General features: G+C 37.4%; 1 protein-coding gene across 1 annotated transcript; it reads right to left on the reverse strand.

The window, feature by feature from the left end:
• Positions 1-803: 803 nt before the first annotated feature.
• Positions 804-9,386, reverse strand: LOC139730639 (putative nuclease HARBI1). Its single transcript, XM_071641495.1, has 5 exons — positions 8,635-9,386; positions 7,102-7,233; positions 6,138-6,230; positions 4,176-4,286; positions 804-834 (listed from the first exon to the last, which is right to left on the reverse strand). Exons 1-5 carry the CDS (start codon positions 9,225-9,227, stop codon positions 804-806), a joined length of 960 nt encoding a protein of 319 aa, XP_071497596.1. The 5' UTR covers positions 9,228-9,386.
• Between the last annotated feature and the right edge of the window lie 7,617 nt (positions 9,387-17,003).

Genomic DNA, 17,003 nt, shown 5'->3' on the forward strand with positions numbered 1-17,003 from the left:
AGTAAATATCGATAGAGAACCATCATACATTTAATGTAAGTTATTGTAATAATAATGTAATTTATGATAATTGATTGATATTTAATTTCATGTGGGGTTAACTCCGAATTCAAAACAAGGAAAAGTAGAAATTACGCGATGCGTAACATATGTCCCCGCCGGAAGTAGCATTTAGTGGCAAAATGTACAATATAGGTAAAAAATCAAGGTCAAAGAAGTCAAAGGTCAAAATTCTGTGTAGAAGTTTTGAAGCCCTCACCTAGTGCCATCACCAAGCAAACGGAATCGAAATCGGGTTAGAAATGGCGAAGGAGTAGCATTTTGTATTCAATGTACAATATAGGTAAAAAACCAAGGTCAAACGTCAAAGAAGTCAAAGGTCAAAATTCTATGTAGAAGTTTTGAAGCCCTCACCTAGTGCCATCACATAAAGCAAACGGAATCAAAATCGGGTTAGAAATGGCGAAGGAGTAGCATTTTGAAGCAAAATGTACAATATAGGTCAATGGTCAAGGTCAAAGGTCACAACTGAAATTTTGTGTAGAAGTTTCAAAGCTCCCATGTAGTGCTATCACATAAAGCAAACAGAATCAAAATTGGCTCATAAATGACAGAGAAGTAGCAAATTGAACAGTTTGATCACACACGGACGCACAGACGGACGGACGGACGGACAGACGGACGGACGGACACACACACGTACGGAGCCCTGCTCGAACTCATTCGGCGGGGACAATTAAGGAAAATCTAGGATATATTTTTGCTTCCTATTCCTGTTCTATGAAATATTGTTAGTTTAAACTTCACAGATGTTGTTCTGGGGTCAGAAGCCATCTGTAGAAGAAATTTGGGAAAGATTTTCAGTGGCTTGCAAGTTGCAAATGGGATCCCCTGCATGTACCTTTAAGAATTGCTCTGGCTAATCCTGGAATGTCATTGAAAATGTAATTGAATGTAACTAGAATGTATTTAAGAATGTGATTGAAACCAACTCCTTTTTGGATTGAATTTTATGGCAAATGTGCCTCTCATTTTTGATCCTGGAGTAGGTAGCTACAGGGGAAACTCGGTATAACGAACACTGCTATAACGAGATATCGGTTATAATGAAGAAATTTTCCCGATCCCAAATTTCCTCCACACAAGTCTATGTAAAATGCTACTCTTATAGCGAGATCGGCTATAACGAAATAACTGCTATAATGAGATAAATTTCTGACTTCCAAACAAAGAAAAACAAAGCCAATCAAACCTGCTATAGCGAGTTAAAGCAAAATGTCTTCAGTAAAGCTTTACTTCGCCTGTGCTATCATCTTCCGAGATTGTAAAGCTTGATGTGCCGAAAACTGTCTTGTACACACATCATTATTTTCCTTCAGTGCACTCCAGCTAGCACTGCATGTTGTACGTGTAAGTGTGTGTGTGCGTGCACACTGATGCATGCAAAAAATGTGGTGGGACAGCCATATGTATACATCACATCATCATGACGTTTAGCAGGTGTGAGGAAATCTGATGCTGTGATTGGCTTTCTACGTGGGGAATTCCCCATCTTCACACACACGCAGTCATAATGTACGTATACAGAATGTGTCACACAAACACACAGCATTGTTTAGACCATATTCAAGCTTTCCATACAACACACACCCATACTATAACCACATACCAATCCACAGACGATCTTGCATGATACAATCGCAAGCTATACAAATTTACAAATTCAAACATCTATAATTAAGAAACACATTATTGATATTGGATTTCCTTGGCAAAAAACATCTTCTTACCCATAAAGGTGAGTAATTCCCTCACAAACAATATCAAGTTATTAGTATTGATTGAAATATGATGGGTAGTCCCACATGTGCAAATTAATGTCTTTATGTTATGCTTTCTTTTATGCCTACTGATATAACGAGATATCGGCTGTAACGAGGAAAATGACTCGGTCCCGACCATCTCGTTATATTGAGTTTCCACTGTATTAGCTTACATTCTTCTGTATGCATAGTGAGAGCATGCATGTGTTTTGTAAAATGTAAGAGCATCTCCCCAAATGTAATTTTTTCTAAATTTGTCGCAGGCTACAAGAAATGATCATGTCAGATGGAGTCAACAAAAATAACCTTATTTCACCTTTTATGTTCATATTCTATTCAATCAATTACGTATAATACAGATCATGAAATAACATCTATTCAGCATACCATTTTCCAAATGCACATTCCCTAATATTTGAGTATATTCAGGAATATTCTGAAAGGTTCCATTATTCTAATGAAATTATTTGTTGCCAGGACTGCATGTTAAATCAAGTAGCAGCTGTGATACTTCCCTAAAGTGAGAACTTACATCGTTTGCAAGAAAATTTTTGAAATATGTTGGTTATGACTTGTTAGGGAAGATAATTTATTGAAACACGCCCTGTATAACAACAACAACAACTCTATTTCCAGTGTTAAGGGGAAAGTTTCTGTCTTCTATCATTGTCCATGGGAGCACAACTTTCAGCATATTGTAGGGCATTTTCCCCTTAAACAGATTTCTAGGTTGATGGATTAAAGTCCATTGTTCGGTTTAATTAAGTTTCCCCTTAAAGTGAAATCTAACCTTCAGTGATGGGGATGATAATAATGATAATAATGAAGGTAATAATAATGATGACAATAATAATGATAATGATTACAGTGACAATAGTATATGTAATAATGATAATAACAATAGTAATGAAAATACATTGGAAACTCGATATAAGGAGATCTAATATGAATGAATACCCATATACAGGGGACTCGCGTTATAACAAACACAGGTACGTGTATAACCAGATTTCAGTTCAAACGTAGCCATTCCCATCCCAACAGATAAGAGAAAAGCAAATATTCCCAGTTATAACAAAAATTATTTTTAACAATAAAAGTGCCGGTCCCGAAGGACTTCGTGATAATATGAGTCTTCTGTAACAACGTAATTGTGCAGGTCTCACTGACAATATTTGCTTTGCATTGTCTTGTTTATTAATAATTGTTATTTTTTACGAGATACAATGGAAAATAGCGCGTAAAAATTTTAGGTTCCAATGACCTCCCTATAACGAGTTTCCAATGAAATGGAATTTAGCAATAATTACATGTACAGGAAAACCCCGTAATAATGAGGTGCGATATAACGAGATACCGTCTTTAACGAGGATATTTTACCAGTCCAATTTTCAATTGGACATATTGAAATGTTAAAAAGATGCATATAATGTTTATAACGAGGTACAGGTTGTAACAAGGAAAAATTGGCAGTCCCAATGACCTTGATGTAATGGGGTTTACCTGTGGTAAATGACGCATAATGGCAACCCATGTCAATTTATCACAGACACACAAAGTAATTTTTTCAGATTCTTTGATAAATTTCAGGGATTGTTCATGAGCAGAAGAAATAGTCGCATTTTTATCCTTCTCTTTGGAAAGAATTTAAAACTGGTATACGATTTCATAAGTATTAATATTGTTGAATATATCTATTGACTACATGATATAAAGAGGGTAGCCAAAGGGGGGCCAAAAGGAAAATTAACCCTTACCTCCCCCCCCCCATAATGTTTTTTCTGTGTTTTATTGTTACATGCGAACCGACATATAGAGCCAATGTAAGGACGAAATAGTATTAAAAGTAACCAAGAAAATTATCGAAAAATTTTCCTCTTTGGTAGTTTAAAACTTTAAAATTTTGTAAATTTGCTTGTGCCGCTCGCAATCTTTCACAATTCTGTATATTTGCGTCTCGTCAGCAGGTATTTATGCATGCTTGTAATGATAAACTGTATTACAATTTGGTATACAATATTATATACAATGCCTGCTGATAATTACAACAGCATATTCTATAATTGTACTTGCAAATTATCTTAGTAAGAACACAGAATACTCCTTGTTTTTGAGATGCAAGTACCAATATAGAAAATGGGTGAAATAATCATGGCTTTGGGTTTTGATGGGGAGCTTTCCTTCATGATGTCAAATGATGAATATTTCCTTAGCTCGTTCTGATAACAGTGTAACAACTGTACCAGTAAAATCATTCAAATATATAACATGCTATCAACTTGCAATGTGACTAAACAAAAGAAAATTCAAAACTCTGCCCCTCAAAATTTTATACATAACAGTACAGCATACTGATCATATCCCTGGATGTCCTCGGCAATGAGTGGAATCCTCATGTCTTTGGCAAGGTTGTGTAGAATGGCACATGCTGCTACTATGCAGCTGGCTTTCTCAGGTTTGTACCTATAATGTAGATGGATGTGCAAAGCTCTCATAAAGCTCTATAACAAAAAAAAAAAAAAAAAGGAATTATGGAAAAATTTAGTATTGAAATTTTCGCCATCTACTTGGTAAAGAAGAGCATCTACACACAATTTACAAGTCGATATGATTGAGAGGGTATGAATCCACAAATCTGACAGTGAAAGATTGACTTAAATCAGTGGCGTATCTAGCGGGGGGCAAGGGGGGGGGGGGCATATGCCTCGGGCGCCACTTCAGGAGGGCGCAGAAAAAGGAAAAAGAAAAAAGGGGAAACCTTTGTATTTAAATGCTTATTTTTGAAGGGGTATATATCATGATTCCCCTCCCCCCCCCAAGAAAAAAAGAGGTGGGGGACGGTGTTCATGCGTTATCACCCCCCCCCCTCCTCCATCATCCCCCTCATAACTGAAAAAAAGTCTAATCATTTCCTACCTGCGCAAATATGAAGAAAAATATGGGGAAATGCCTCGCTGAACTTGCTTACACAAACTCGTATGCTTTGTCAATTTTTCAGTTATTCAATATAAGTGATTCATAAAGCCAGTCATCATCACAATATTAATAATTACTTAAATTATCAACCAAATATTGAAGAGAATCATGTGTTTCCTATATACGTCATATATTTCCCCTATATCCTGATTAGAATTATACAATATGATAATCAAATATTCCGTGCCCTTAAGCTGAAATACCTAAATTTTAGGCTCGCTCGCAAAAATTTGAAACTTTATTTATCAGCTCCCCCCCCCAAAAAAAACCCATTAATATCTATTTCTCTCATATTTTCCACTGGCGAATAACCCTTTTTAAGAGCTTGAAAATGTATATTGTGCACTGTTTTTCAGTCGCCAATAATACGAAAGTTGTGGAAGTTTGAAGTTGGTGTAAATTCATATAGCAATGATATGGCTCACAATGTTATTGAACTTGCACAATATCAATATTAGTGTTGTGATCCCCTCAGCAACGATTTGTCAAGTAGACGATCTAATTAAAAATATATACATGTATATCCAGCCTTTCTAATAATATTTTAACTTCACTCATCCTGGAATGTATGATACATCATGTATAGAATAACAATCAGACTTAACCTTAAAAAAAAAGAAAATTAGGGATTTCTTAATTGATTAGGGAGTTGTCGGAGAGGGAGAAGGTGAAAGTGCCACTGGGCGTGTTTCTAATTGGTCACCCCTCAAAACCAAACTAATTTTCACAGTTTTCTCGGACACGATATTCACTTTTTAGGGAGGTATCACATGTCCTCATTGATAAAATATCAATTCCCTTCACATGTTTCATCATCTGTAAAAGCCAAACTTTTTATAGAATATCATTTTGAAAGGTACGACATGGTCGGTTTTTGCAGCACTGCACAAATTGAAAAAGGATAATTTTGAAGATATTCTTATATATTGAAGTACAATGATATTGATTTAATAAATGTATCTCCGATTAAAAAATGACAGCCAAATCAAAACGAAATTCTGTCCCGCGCGTACGTCCAACATGCTTTACGACAATTTTAAAACAGGCCCCACTGTGAAAATTACACCCCTTGAAATATGTATGTATTTTCAATTTTCTTGAAACTGTACTGCACTTACAACTTTCTTAACTTTCTTATTTGATGGATTTTACCCCAAAAATTATCACTGTGCAGTTGCCATTTCATGACTAAAGCAAAATTTCTTTTTATATAATGTCAATACAATATGCCAGTTATTTATTAATATGATATTTTTAAAGCTTAGATATATTGATAGTGTGCTGTCATCCACTATTTGTGCAGAATATTTGAATAGATCTTTTAGTTCTATTTTTTACCTTAATTCACCATGAAGGCAATGAAACCTTCTCTTCAGTTGACCAATTCCTCTCTCCACGAGACAGCGTGTTCGCTTATGTGCCAAGTTGTATCTGTGGTAACAATGGAGGAAAGCATTCACATAATACCTCATATGTGGTTATGCCTCATATTCTTGGTTCAACAAACAGGACCAAGACTAGTGTTCATTTTGTTGAAATATATATCCAAGGTAAATTTTACTGCTTCACAATGGTATTTTTTTTTTCTAATTGAAGATTTCGAAGATGAGAAAATTTCTTCGTGCATCTTTACAACTTACTACACCAGTAACAAAGCTATCAGCATCACCAACACACCCACACACGCACACACGCACACACACACTCACACACACACACACACACACACACTCGTGCAATCACGTGTATTTCGAATCAAGTACAGTAATGTGTAAGGCAATAATGACACAAACACACAATCCATTCTCATATTATGTATTTGCACACTTGTAAGAATGCCCGACTTATGCTCTGGCATATGCAATAATAGCTCCCACGGGAATCACAATGCTAACCCTGAACCTAACCCTAGCCCAGTCCCTATCTTCAACCAAAAACCCTTTCATAATCATAACCCTAATTCTCTCGGATGAGAGATTTCGCCGGAGCAACTGTCGCCGGAGCATATTATGTCGGATTACCACTTGGACAGGCATAAAAATGCATTTAAACATAATGGGGATAGTCATTCTTAAATTGCACTTGTGGGTAGTTGCTCACGTCCCTGTCCACTCTAATTTTGCGTGCCATTTGTTAAACGTCCGTCCGTCCGTAACGCTTTAAAAACTGGCATAACTTTGCTCCAATGAGTCCAATTTTGACTAAACTTCGATTTTACAAGCTTCTCAAGATACCTAACTTTTTATGAAACCTCAAATTAATGCAATTATTCTTCATGAGTGTGGTTTTATGGAATTTATACCTTTCTTCTGCATCATCCGATAGACGAGCGATTGGAGTAAGAAGCCAGCACTTGAGAGGATAGCCACTGTCTCCTAGGAGGTGTCCTTCACTGTCCTGCAGTACCTCCTGTAGTCCACTCTCGCGAAGCACCCTAAAATGAATAATTTTCGACTTATCAATTAATTTTACACTCCTCTCAAGAAGAAAAAAAAGTTGATTACGTCTGCTAAATCAATAAATCAGAAAATGTGTGTGTGTGTGTGTGTGTGTTTTTTTTTTTTTGTATGGATATAAACTATGGCCATAATCAGCTGAAGCTTTCAAAAACTGAAAATATGTTTCCCCAACCAGTGGCTGATTTGGGGAATGGGGGTATGCACCCCCCCCCCCTACTATGATGGAGGGGGAGGGGGATGGCCAGAACAAATATACCCCCACTTTTTAGGGGAAATTAGTTTCAAAACATGAAAATTAAGCGAATAACGGCATTGTTACTTCTATTGTCTGGAAAAACAAAGAAAAACAAAGCCAATCAAACCTGCTATAGCGAGTTAAAGCAAAATGTCTTCAGTAAAGCTTTACTTCGCCTGTGCTATCATCTTCCGAGATACTAATTTTGTTCTTAATTGCTTGAATATTGTGGAATAAATGCAAGTGGTTACCATGGCAACGCATTTACAGACGAACACAAAAATCCTATCTTACACATATATTCCTCAATATCATAACTTCCTCTAAACTTTCATTTACATTGATTCAAAACTGTAGGACTTCGCGACGCAAGATTTTGCAACGGACCAACCACCGCCTGCCATCACACCGCTTCATATATTATGTGTATATATATATATATATATATATATATATACATATACATATATATATAATATATACATAATACATACATTATATATATATATATATATATATGTATACCCGCTTCAAACTTCGTTTGGCGTGGATATAATAAAATGTTTGGAAATTATAACTACTATAGGCTTTCTATAGCTCAGTCGGTAGAGCACCGGTCTAGCAATCCGGAGGTCTCGGGTTCGACTCCCGATGGAATCCCATTTTCTTTGCTTACTTTTCCACTAAGAAATTATAACTATTTAGACTTAACTCATCAATCAATACAGCGAAAAGTGCAAGTATGGAACGCCTTACTCTTGTGTAACATCTGGTTCAAACTACAAATATTATGGAGTTAATCAGTTATAAATTTCGGTTACGTATCTGTTTTATGGTTTCATAGAGCACTGTGTTCACAATTACGTGCCAATGTTACATTGTTCATGCCCTTAATGCGTTGAGAATCTACTGTCCTTTTTTTTTTTTTTTTGTTGAATACCCGGCATCTATTATTGTTTGTGCACGTATATGAAGACAAGTTTTGACTCATTATTTTGTTGCTGATTTCGGGGTTTCACTCTGACTGAAATTGAACTAACACTTTATGTGAGAATGTCCCATATACCACAGTGACACATGTTTTAAACAAAATCGAATCACAATGATTAATTAAATTTGAAAGATAGATGATTTTTATTACCTCGAATCATGAACACTTCCTGGCCATTGTGCATTCAGATTGATGATCTTTGCATCTGCGTCTAGCACTACCTGAACGTTGATGCTGTGAAAACGTTTGCGATTAACAAATTGGTGCTCATCCTCAGTTGGTGCTTGTATCTTGACATGAGTTCCGTCGATCAACCCGATCACGCCAGGAAACCTTGCTATCTGATAAAACTTCATCATGTTCTCCACTTGCTCATGTCCTTGAGGAAGGCGAACAAAGTGTGGTAACCTGTCGGTAAGTGCCGTGCAGACTGTCTGGACAATCCGTGATACAGACGCCTGAGAGATTCCAAGCGTGTCTCCGTCTGTTCTCTGGAAACATCCAGTGGCTAAAACATGAAGGGCTATGCAAACTTTGTCTATTGGGTCAATAGGATGGTTGTTATTTCCTTTCGGTGTGATGTCGTGTCGGATAAGATTAGTAATGTAGTGGATACCCTCCCCGTTGAATCTGTAGCGCTTGATTAATTCAACGTCATTGTAGATTTGCAACGGATGAAGTCGTCTGTGTATTCTCTCCCTTCCCAATTGGTAGTTCTCATGGAGATGGAGAAGAGCTGCCATGGCCACGTCTTCCCCAGCTCAAATCCAATTGCCAAGTGGCAAACAACCTACCAGCATTTCTTATCTTAAGTAACCTACGAGCATTTCTTATCTTAAGTATAATACTTAACATGAATGACGTCACTCTGCAATTTTATTACTTTAAGTAAAATACTTAAGTAATAAAATTGCGACAAAATCTGTCTTAGCCAAGTATAATACTTAGCGGGAACTGAATCGCATTTTTAAACAAATTACTTTTCTTAAGTAAAATACTTGATTTAAGTATAAGTATTTGACTTAAGTATGGATTTGAATACCGGCCCTGGTGCATATACTTCTGGCGGTGTTTGGACAATTTTCCATCAAGAAAGTTCGAGATTTGTCCTGATCTCGGGAATTCTTTTGGGGATAAATGATTTGTTTGCCCCAAACATTTCCATGGGGCGGGGCAAATGCCCCTTTGCAACCCCCCGTAGGATCGACGCCCCTGATCATCCCTGTGTATGCCCATCCACGTATCCTGACTGAGTCATCAGTCATCATCGTTTGCTCAATGATTTAGGAAATGGAAGGGGTTCAGTAATTATGACGGTATAATTTTGCTGTTGGTGTTTGTTGTTCGTTTGTTTGTCTGTCTGTTTGTTTGCTTGTTTGTTATCGTAGGTAATTTTCAGATGGTCCCGAGTTCCGCGTGTCATAGCATGTATGCATGTAGGCCTATATCATTAAAAAAGTTGCCAACGTCTGGATCATGCGGACACATGTATTACTATTTTCGCGAGTGAGCGAAGCAAGCGAGCGCTTGAAAAAAATATCTATACAAATCCTAAAAGATGTAAGAACGTCATGCAATACGCCGAAATTGATGCAATCACATTTCTGCTTCTTCCTTTTTTCCCTAAAAATTTCGGGGGGGGGGGTGATTGTACAGGCCATCCCCCCTCCTCCATTTGGGAGGGGGGGGGGGAATACATCCCCCGGATTTACGCTCATGACCATAGTATCACGAGCTTTTAGAAGGGAAGTTAGCACTGCATCGTGACGTACGTGTGCAGTGCGGGGCGGCGAGATATCCTGCTAAAAGAAGGCGGAGTATCGGGGCACACAAGAAGCATTTCGGGGGTTTGAAACGAACCCTACTCGGGACCCTATTTTAGGATTGTTTGGAAAAGATTTGAAAACTACCCCTAATGAAAAATATCAACAACAAAAAAACCTAAATACCTAAAGATCCCCTATTTCAACGATTTTCGGGAGTACCCCCCCCCCCAAAAGCCCTAAAACTTATACCCCTTTTCCGTATTAAAACAACACACACACACACACACACACACACACACACAAAAAAACCGAGCTTGCGGTAGCGAGATGACTACTTGAGTGGTCTGCGATCCGCAATATTTTCCCAATTTGTTGCCATAATATGCTGTTTACATATTACCATAATGTGTTGTTACCATGACAACGCAGTTTCCAACACATTCGAAAAAGGTCTTGCACATTAATTATTCTTCATCCCGACACTCATTATGTGTGCCAAGCATTTTGCTTCGCCGGACGGTTAATGACGAACTTTTTCGATTTCTTTATATTTTCCTTATCAATCGTCGTAACATGCTGTTACCATGGCAACGCAGCTTTTTAGACATTAACGAATCTTCATCCCAAGGCCGATGGGAGCGCAAATTTCAATTTCATTGTCCGCCGCGAAAAATACTGGTGAATAGCTCCCTCACCCAAAACTGTGCCTGATTTGTGGCCATTTATTATGCCGTCACCATGATGGCAACGCAGCTTCCAATATACAGGCCTACATTCGAGAAAAAATAAAAAAGATATATATATATATATATATATATATATATATATTAATCCCCGAACCAATGTGTGTGCTATTGGCGTTGGTAAAAACTGGAGAAGGCTCCTATAATTCAATTTGCAAGATTTTCAACGCACCGATTTTACCGCGCGCGGTGGACTTTGCTTTTGCAACAAAACGAGAAGTGCCTATGATCAGTTTTGCCGCAAAACACATCAAAAAGAAATAACACTTTCCTCTTTGTGTAGGTTTCTGATAATCAAACATTCTAACCGACATTCATAGAATGATCTCTACATAGAATGATCTCTACATCATTCGCGTTCTATACGCCAACAAAGTGTAACGAAAAATCGTGATTAGATTAAGAGTTGAACAAAGTAATGGACCTATCAGTTTTTGCGAACAAACTCTTCTTATTTATATAGGCCAAATCTGCGTGACCATATGATAGCTTTCTCGCGCTGGAAGCCCTATCGATTTATAGGGTTCTACACAGAATGAAGGGTGAGACTTTACAATTTAGAGCCATGTATAGGCCTACATATGGTATATTCGTGTGCGTATAATAATACTGAGATTTAATTTCAATTTGAAATAATTATTGGTAGTGTGTTGCCCATGTTCATTCATTTCCCGATTTTCTTCAAGCAGAATGCTAGAAAAAATTTGAATGCATTTCACCAATCATTTTCAATTCATGAGGTCTCACGGTTTCCTTATACTTTCACTCACAGACATGAAATACATATTTTTTTTTTTTTTGCACTGCAGTTATTAAAGGGACACTGTCTTGAAAAACTCACCCCGTGCAATGCCGTGAGCCAAATATGGTTGGTTATGAGAGGTCAAAGCACTTTGATTAAAAAAAAAAAATAATAGATCCCATGTGGTTTCAACAAACATAGTGGTTTTCTGATGGGTTGGGGATGGGTCAATGGTAGGGCACGTTCATTTAAGGGTGATTTTTCTGTTTGTTTGTTTTTTTAAAAGAGAGAAAAGTTTGTGTTTGTGCTTCATTTGCACGGTAATTTGGCATCCGAAGGGGCTTCATCAGGAAGAAAGGGCGGTGTCGGCGTGGGTCGGGGGAGGGGGGAGGTTGCATGTCACATCGTGACAAGATCGACATCCACGAGTCATACAGCCCATAACTGAGCTCACGAGTTATAAAGCCCACGAGTCATACAGCCCATGAGTTCGAAACTAAGCAAACAAGGCACACGAGACCCAACGTGTTGTAATGTCGACTCATGGGCTGTATAACTCGTGAGTTGTAATCTAAAAATGACTTATGGACCTTTTTTTCCAATGTCGAACTCGTGTGCTGTTTTTCAACTCGTGGATGTCGGTCTCGTGGGATGACCCCGGGAGGGGTATAGGGTTGGCCGGGCTTATAAAATGAATGATATCATTCTTGATTTGTACAGTGTATAATATATATAGTTTTATGAGTGGAATATGATTTTTTATGATCCAACATATTCGAGGGAAATCTGTTTACATATGTCAATATTTTGTTTTAGATATCCAACACGACAGAGTGATATGCTTCATATACCGAAAACTACAGATTACGAATATTACAGAATATTTTTATTTACAATGACCCCAAATTCTGGAATTCTTTAGATAGTGAAATACGACGAACTCCCGGCTGGTATTCATTCAAACGTAAGCTTAAAAATAAACTTCTTTCGCAATACTCTGGTTACATGAATTAATATGATTTAGCAGTTGATTTGGAAGGATTGATACTGATATAGATTATTCGGCATGATTGTAGAACAGGTCTAAACATGGTTTTATTTTTAATTCTTTTCTTTCATTATTCTTTCCTCTTGCAGCTGCAGGTACCGTCATTTATATTATTGTCACGCGAGAGGGGGGGGGGGGGGAGAGAAAGAAATGAATCCTTCTGGCTGCCACTAATACAAATGTGACATGGGGAGTCAGAGACCTATAATCATACTAAATTGCTGCCACCAGTTAATCTTTAAAAGGAATTAACGAACCTTATTCAGGAGTGTTCTACTACTCCAGTTATCAATGTTATGACAACACTGTTACACTAACGAGAGTCTGACCGTTATCTGATCGTGAGGATGGTAATGTCATTGTCACTGAGCATGTTCGTTGGAACCGAGTGTTTTGAGTACCTGCTACAACACCATGATCACGTGATCTCAAACCGCGCGAACTACTTGATTCGTACATCACATGTGAGCTAGCTACGCGTAGGTGCAGAACTGTGGAGTGTGGATCACCACTGACCGTGAATATCAAAGAATCGTGTTATTTCCTCAGTATGGTAAGTAGACTGTGATATTTGTATGCCTATTTGTGAATGATCATTTCTAGACTATGATAAGCTATGGATTCAATTCATTCTCTATAAATTAAGGAATTTACGTACTGATACTGGTGTTCTTGTAGCTATCGTTAATCACTCACTGACACTGCACTGCACGTAGAGTCTACATCATACATTGCACTCGCGTCATACAAGTTATCCTTGGGGCAGTCTCAAGATCTAGAACAGTGTACTAACACGGAATCCACATTTCAATGCACACATGACAAACACGACCTCACTCTCTTATCACTGTACATCCATACATCTTCCTAGGTCTCCTAGTAGCGTTTCTACATATGTAGCTAACTATCAACTGTAGATGTTGAATTGTTATGTAGATGTAGCACGAGTTGTTCAATCGATGACTGTTCGTTTTCTCGAAGTCTACGAGGGTGGTTTGGTTTCTTGCATGTTTATAACCAACAACTAATTTCCTGTACCATACTAATCTGCACCATTCTACATCACCATTCATTCTGCCAACAACTCCTTACTACTGTAGACACACAGATATCATATCTATTAAAACTTGACTTTACAAGCACTTCACATCACATCACAAACTCAACAACTTCACATTCACGTGTGTATCGGACAAGGGAAATAAATCATTGTCTGAGAATTTGGGTAAAGTTCAACGGAACTTTAATTCTGGAGGCAATCTCAACATCCTCCAATAAACAATCATCAATAATGAATTCATTTTACACAATATACATTTTGAGATAGAGCCATGTCGAGAATATAAGAGCCATGTCAAGAATATGAGACTTAAGAGCCATGTCAGTGTACACCTTATAATAACTACAGGATACCTTATAATCTCTATAATAACCCTATCTGTTATAAGTTAAATCTTCCCTACACTTTCTATACTTTAGTCATTTTATTCCCACCTGAAATAATAATACTAGATATTTCCCTATCAATAAAAACTACATTTATACTCCGTAGAGTTGTATTGGGTCGATGTAATTGTTCATGCTCTTAAACCGACAAACTACGCTCCACAATGATTCCAGGATCATTGGTTCTTATCTGGCGTAACTAGCTTGACTTTATGCGTTATCCTCTGTAACCCATGTTACATAAACCATCACGTCCCAGCCAATAAAGTATCCAACCTAATAAAATTGTAACCCCACACATCACGTTCTGCCTTATACGAAATTCCAGATCCACGTTCCCCCTCTTCTCCGAGCAATAAAACCAAACAACCACTCCTAGCTTCTGACCCCACTCACTATGTCGGTGCGAGCCTAGCTAATAACCGGTACACCTTCAACTCCAAAATTATCTATACAGCCGCAGGAACTCATCCCCTATATAGACAATTATTCAGGCTAACAACATAAAAAGCTTTCCTCTAGGCAATCACAGTTCGTATACTAACTTGTGGCCTCGGCCCTCACTGTCTGAGCTTGTCAAGTAAGCAACAGCAAATACATAACGACAATACTTCTTATTCCTAACTGTTTCCCCTAACCCTAACCATTATTATTCCATTTTATATCACAACTCCTGACATACAGTACTCAATGACTGACCTTCATCAGACATGACATAACTTACTACTAAGCTCTACGAGCATTTTCTTGTCATTGTTTCTACTACCATCCAAAAGAAATTCAATAACTGAAAACCAACTATTTGAAAACGAGAACAACTAACAACTATCTCCAACTAACTCAATCACATAGCAACGGACAACCTCACATATTCCTATAAGATATCATCATCAATGTATCCGTCACTGATATAATCGCTCATGACTGGAATTTCTACAATTTATACCGACACTGGAGAATATCTTCTCTAGAATTCTATCACATAACATATTAGCATTGACATATATCTGGTTGCTGCATCTGTTTATAACATATCTCTGTTTTGTGGCATAAGCAACGTACGGTGTTCACTAAATTCTCATTAACATTTCTAGTTGTTGCATAAAGCAACAGTGTGTACATTTAATAATTAGACAACAATAACATATTTGATTCGTTTGTTGCATAATGCAACGGGATGTACGCTTGACCTAACGTACCAATTCTACGTCACTGCTGAACGCAGCACGTAAGTAACCATCATGGCTATTTAATTTGCGATCTCAGAAATGTTTGGTGTAAAGCCCTACAAATGAAAAGAAGAGAGAATTCCCAATAAATTTATGAATGTACCAAAATACAAAACTTCTCATGACTTAATCATTTCTGTTAACTTGCTATATTTTACATACTGTCATGTATCCACTTCTTTGCAAAATACACAGAATAGACAACAAAATATTCCACAAATTCTATCTCTTCATCACTCAATCAAAATATTCCATGAAAGATTTAACAGAGTTTCTTGTCATAATTCTGACTGCAAAATCAAATACTTACTATCTTATATTTTATCTGTATAATTATATGCACTGACAATAATCCTAACAGCAAAATATATGAGGACATTTCTACTCACGTTGAATGGGGATTCGCTAACTGTAGGGAGAAATGGGAAAACAATTCAACTGTTTAAATCTGTTTAGAGGCTGTAGTCTGTTTTCTTCTTCTTTCTCTTCTAACTGTACCAAACGCCTTATCTCTCGACAAGACAAATTTTCTCATTCAGGCGACCCCTTTATATACCCTCGGGCCGATCCGAAATTACCATTGGTGCAATGTTATGTAATACGACACCCGCGAACTAATTAATATTTATGGGGAACAAATTGCGCACGCATCGTACTTGTACTGCGGGAGATTCAAATCTACCATGGGGAATCTGGTGTTGAAATAACAAAAACTAGCATTTATCCTGAAAATATCTTGCTTAATAATCATAATTGTTGTGAGAAACAACTTCAACCCATTCAATTTATTATAACACTCATGAATATGGATTTCACATTTGGCGTAACTCGAGATCGTTATACTGCGTAAATACCAGTCCCACATATGGAATTATCTGTATGGCTGTCACATGAACATCACATGAATTCTCGTCTTCTCGTGGAAGACTGTACTCTTTTCTCATCTTTAAACAACGGGCCTCTGTATAATCTATCAGTTCAAAAAGGGATTGCATTCTCTCACTCGAAATTAAGGAAAATGAGGTCACTTTTATGGGGTGAAGTACCGTCTTTGCACACCGTACATATACAATACATGGCTATGTATACACTGTACACTATGTAGTAACATTGCAGGGAAAACAAGGTCACCTTGACCCTCCGTCGTACCGTGTGTGTGTGTACACTCAGATCGCACTTACATATCCCTTAATGCTTTAGAATTCAGAAATGAATCGGGGGGGGGGGGATTAAAAAAAATGAATTTAGTCAAAGATTGAGGGGGTTTCCTTCACACTACCCCTTCACCACAAGTCGATGTCCCCATCGACAGCATTCAGACATTAATTTACTACTGTATCATACTCATAGGCTCTTCTCATGTCAATATAATTCAACAAGCTCTTTTACAACATATTTTCTCAACATATTTGGCTCTTCTCATATCAATATAATTCAACAGGCTCTTTTACACACAAATTTCCTCAACAATCTGGCTCTTCTCATTAAAACGAATAAAATTCAGAATATGTACACATCCAGGTCCATATACATGTAGATCTAACA

This window comes from Diadema antillarum, unplaced genomic scaffold (genome assembly GCF_040938485.1).
Source record: "Diadema antillarum isolate AM-2024a unplaced genomic scaffold, OU_Dant_1.0 seq00000324_RagTag, whole genome shotgun sequence".
Taxonomy (NCBI): Eukaryota; Metazoa; Echinodermata; class Echinoidea; order Diadematoida; family Diadematidae; genus Diadema; species Diadema antillarum.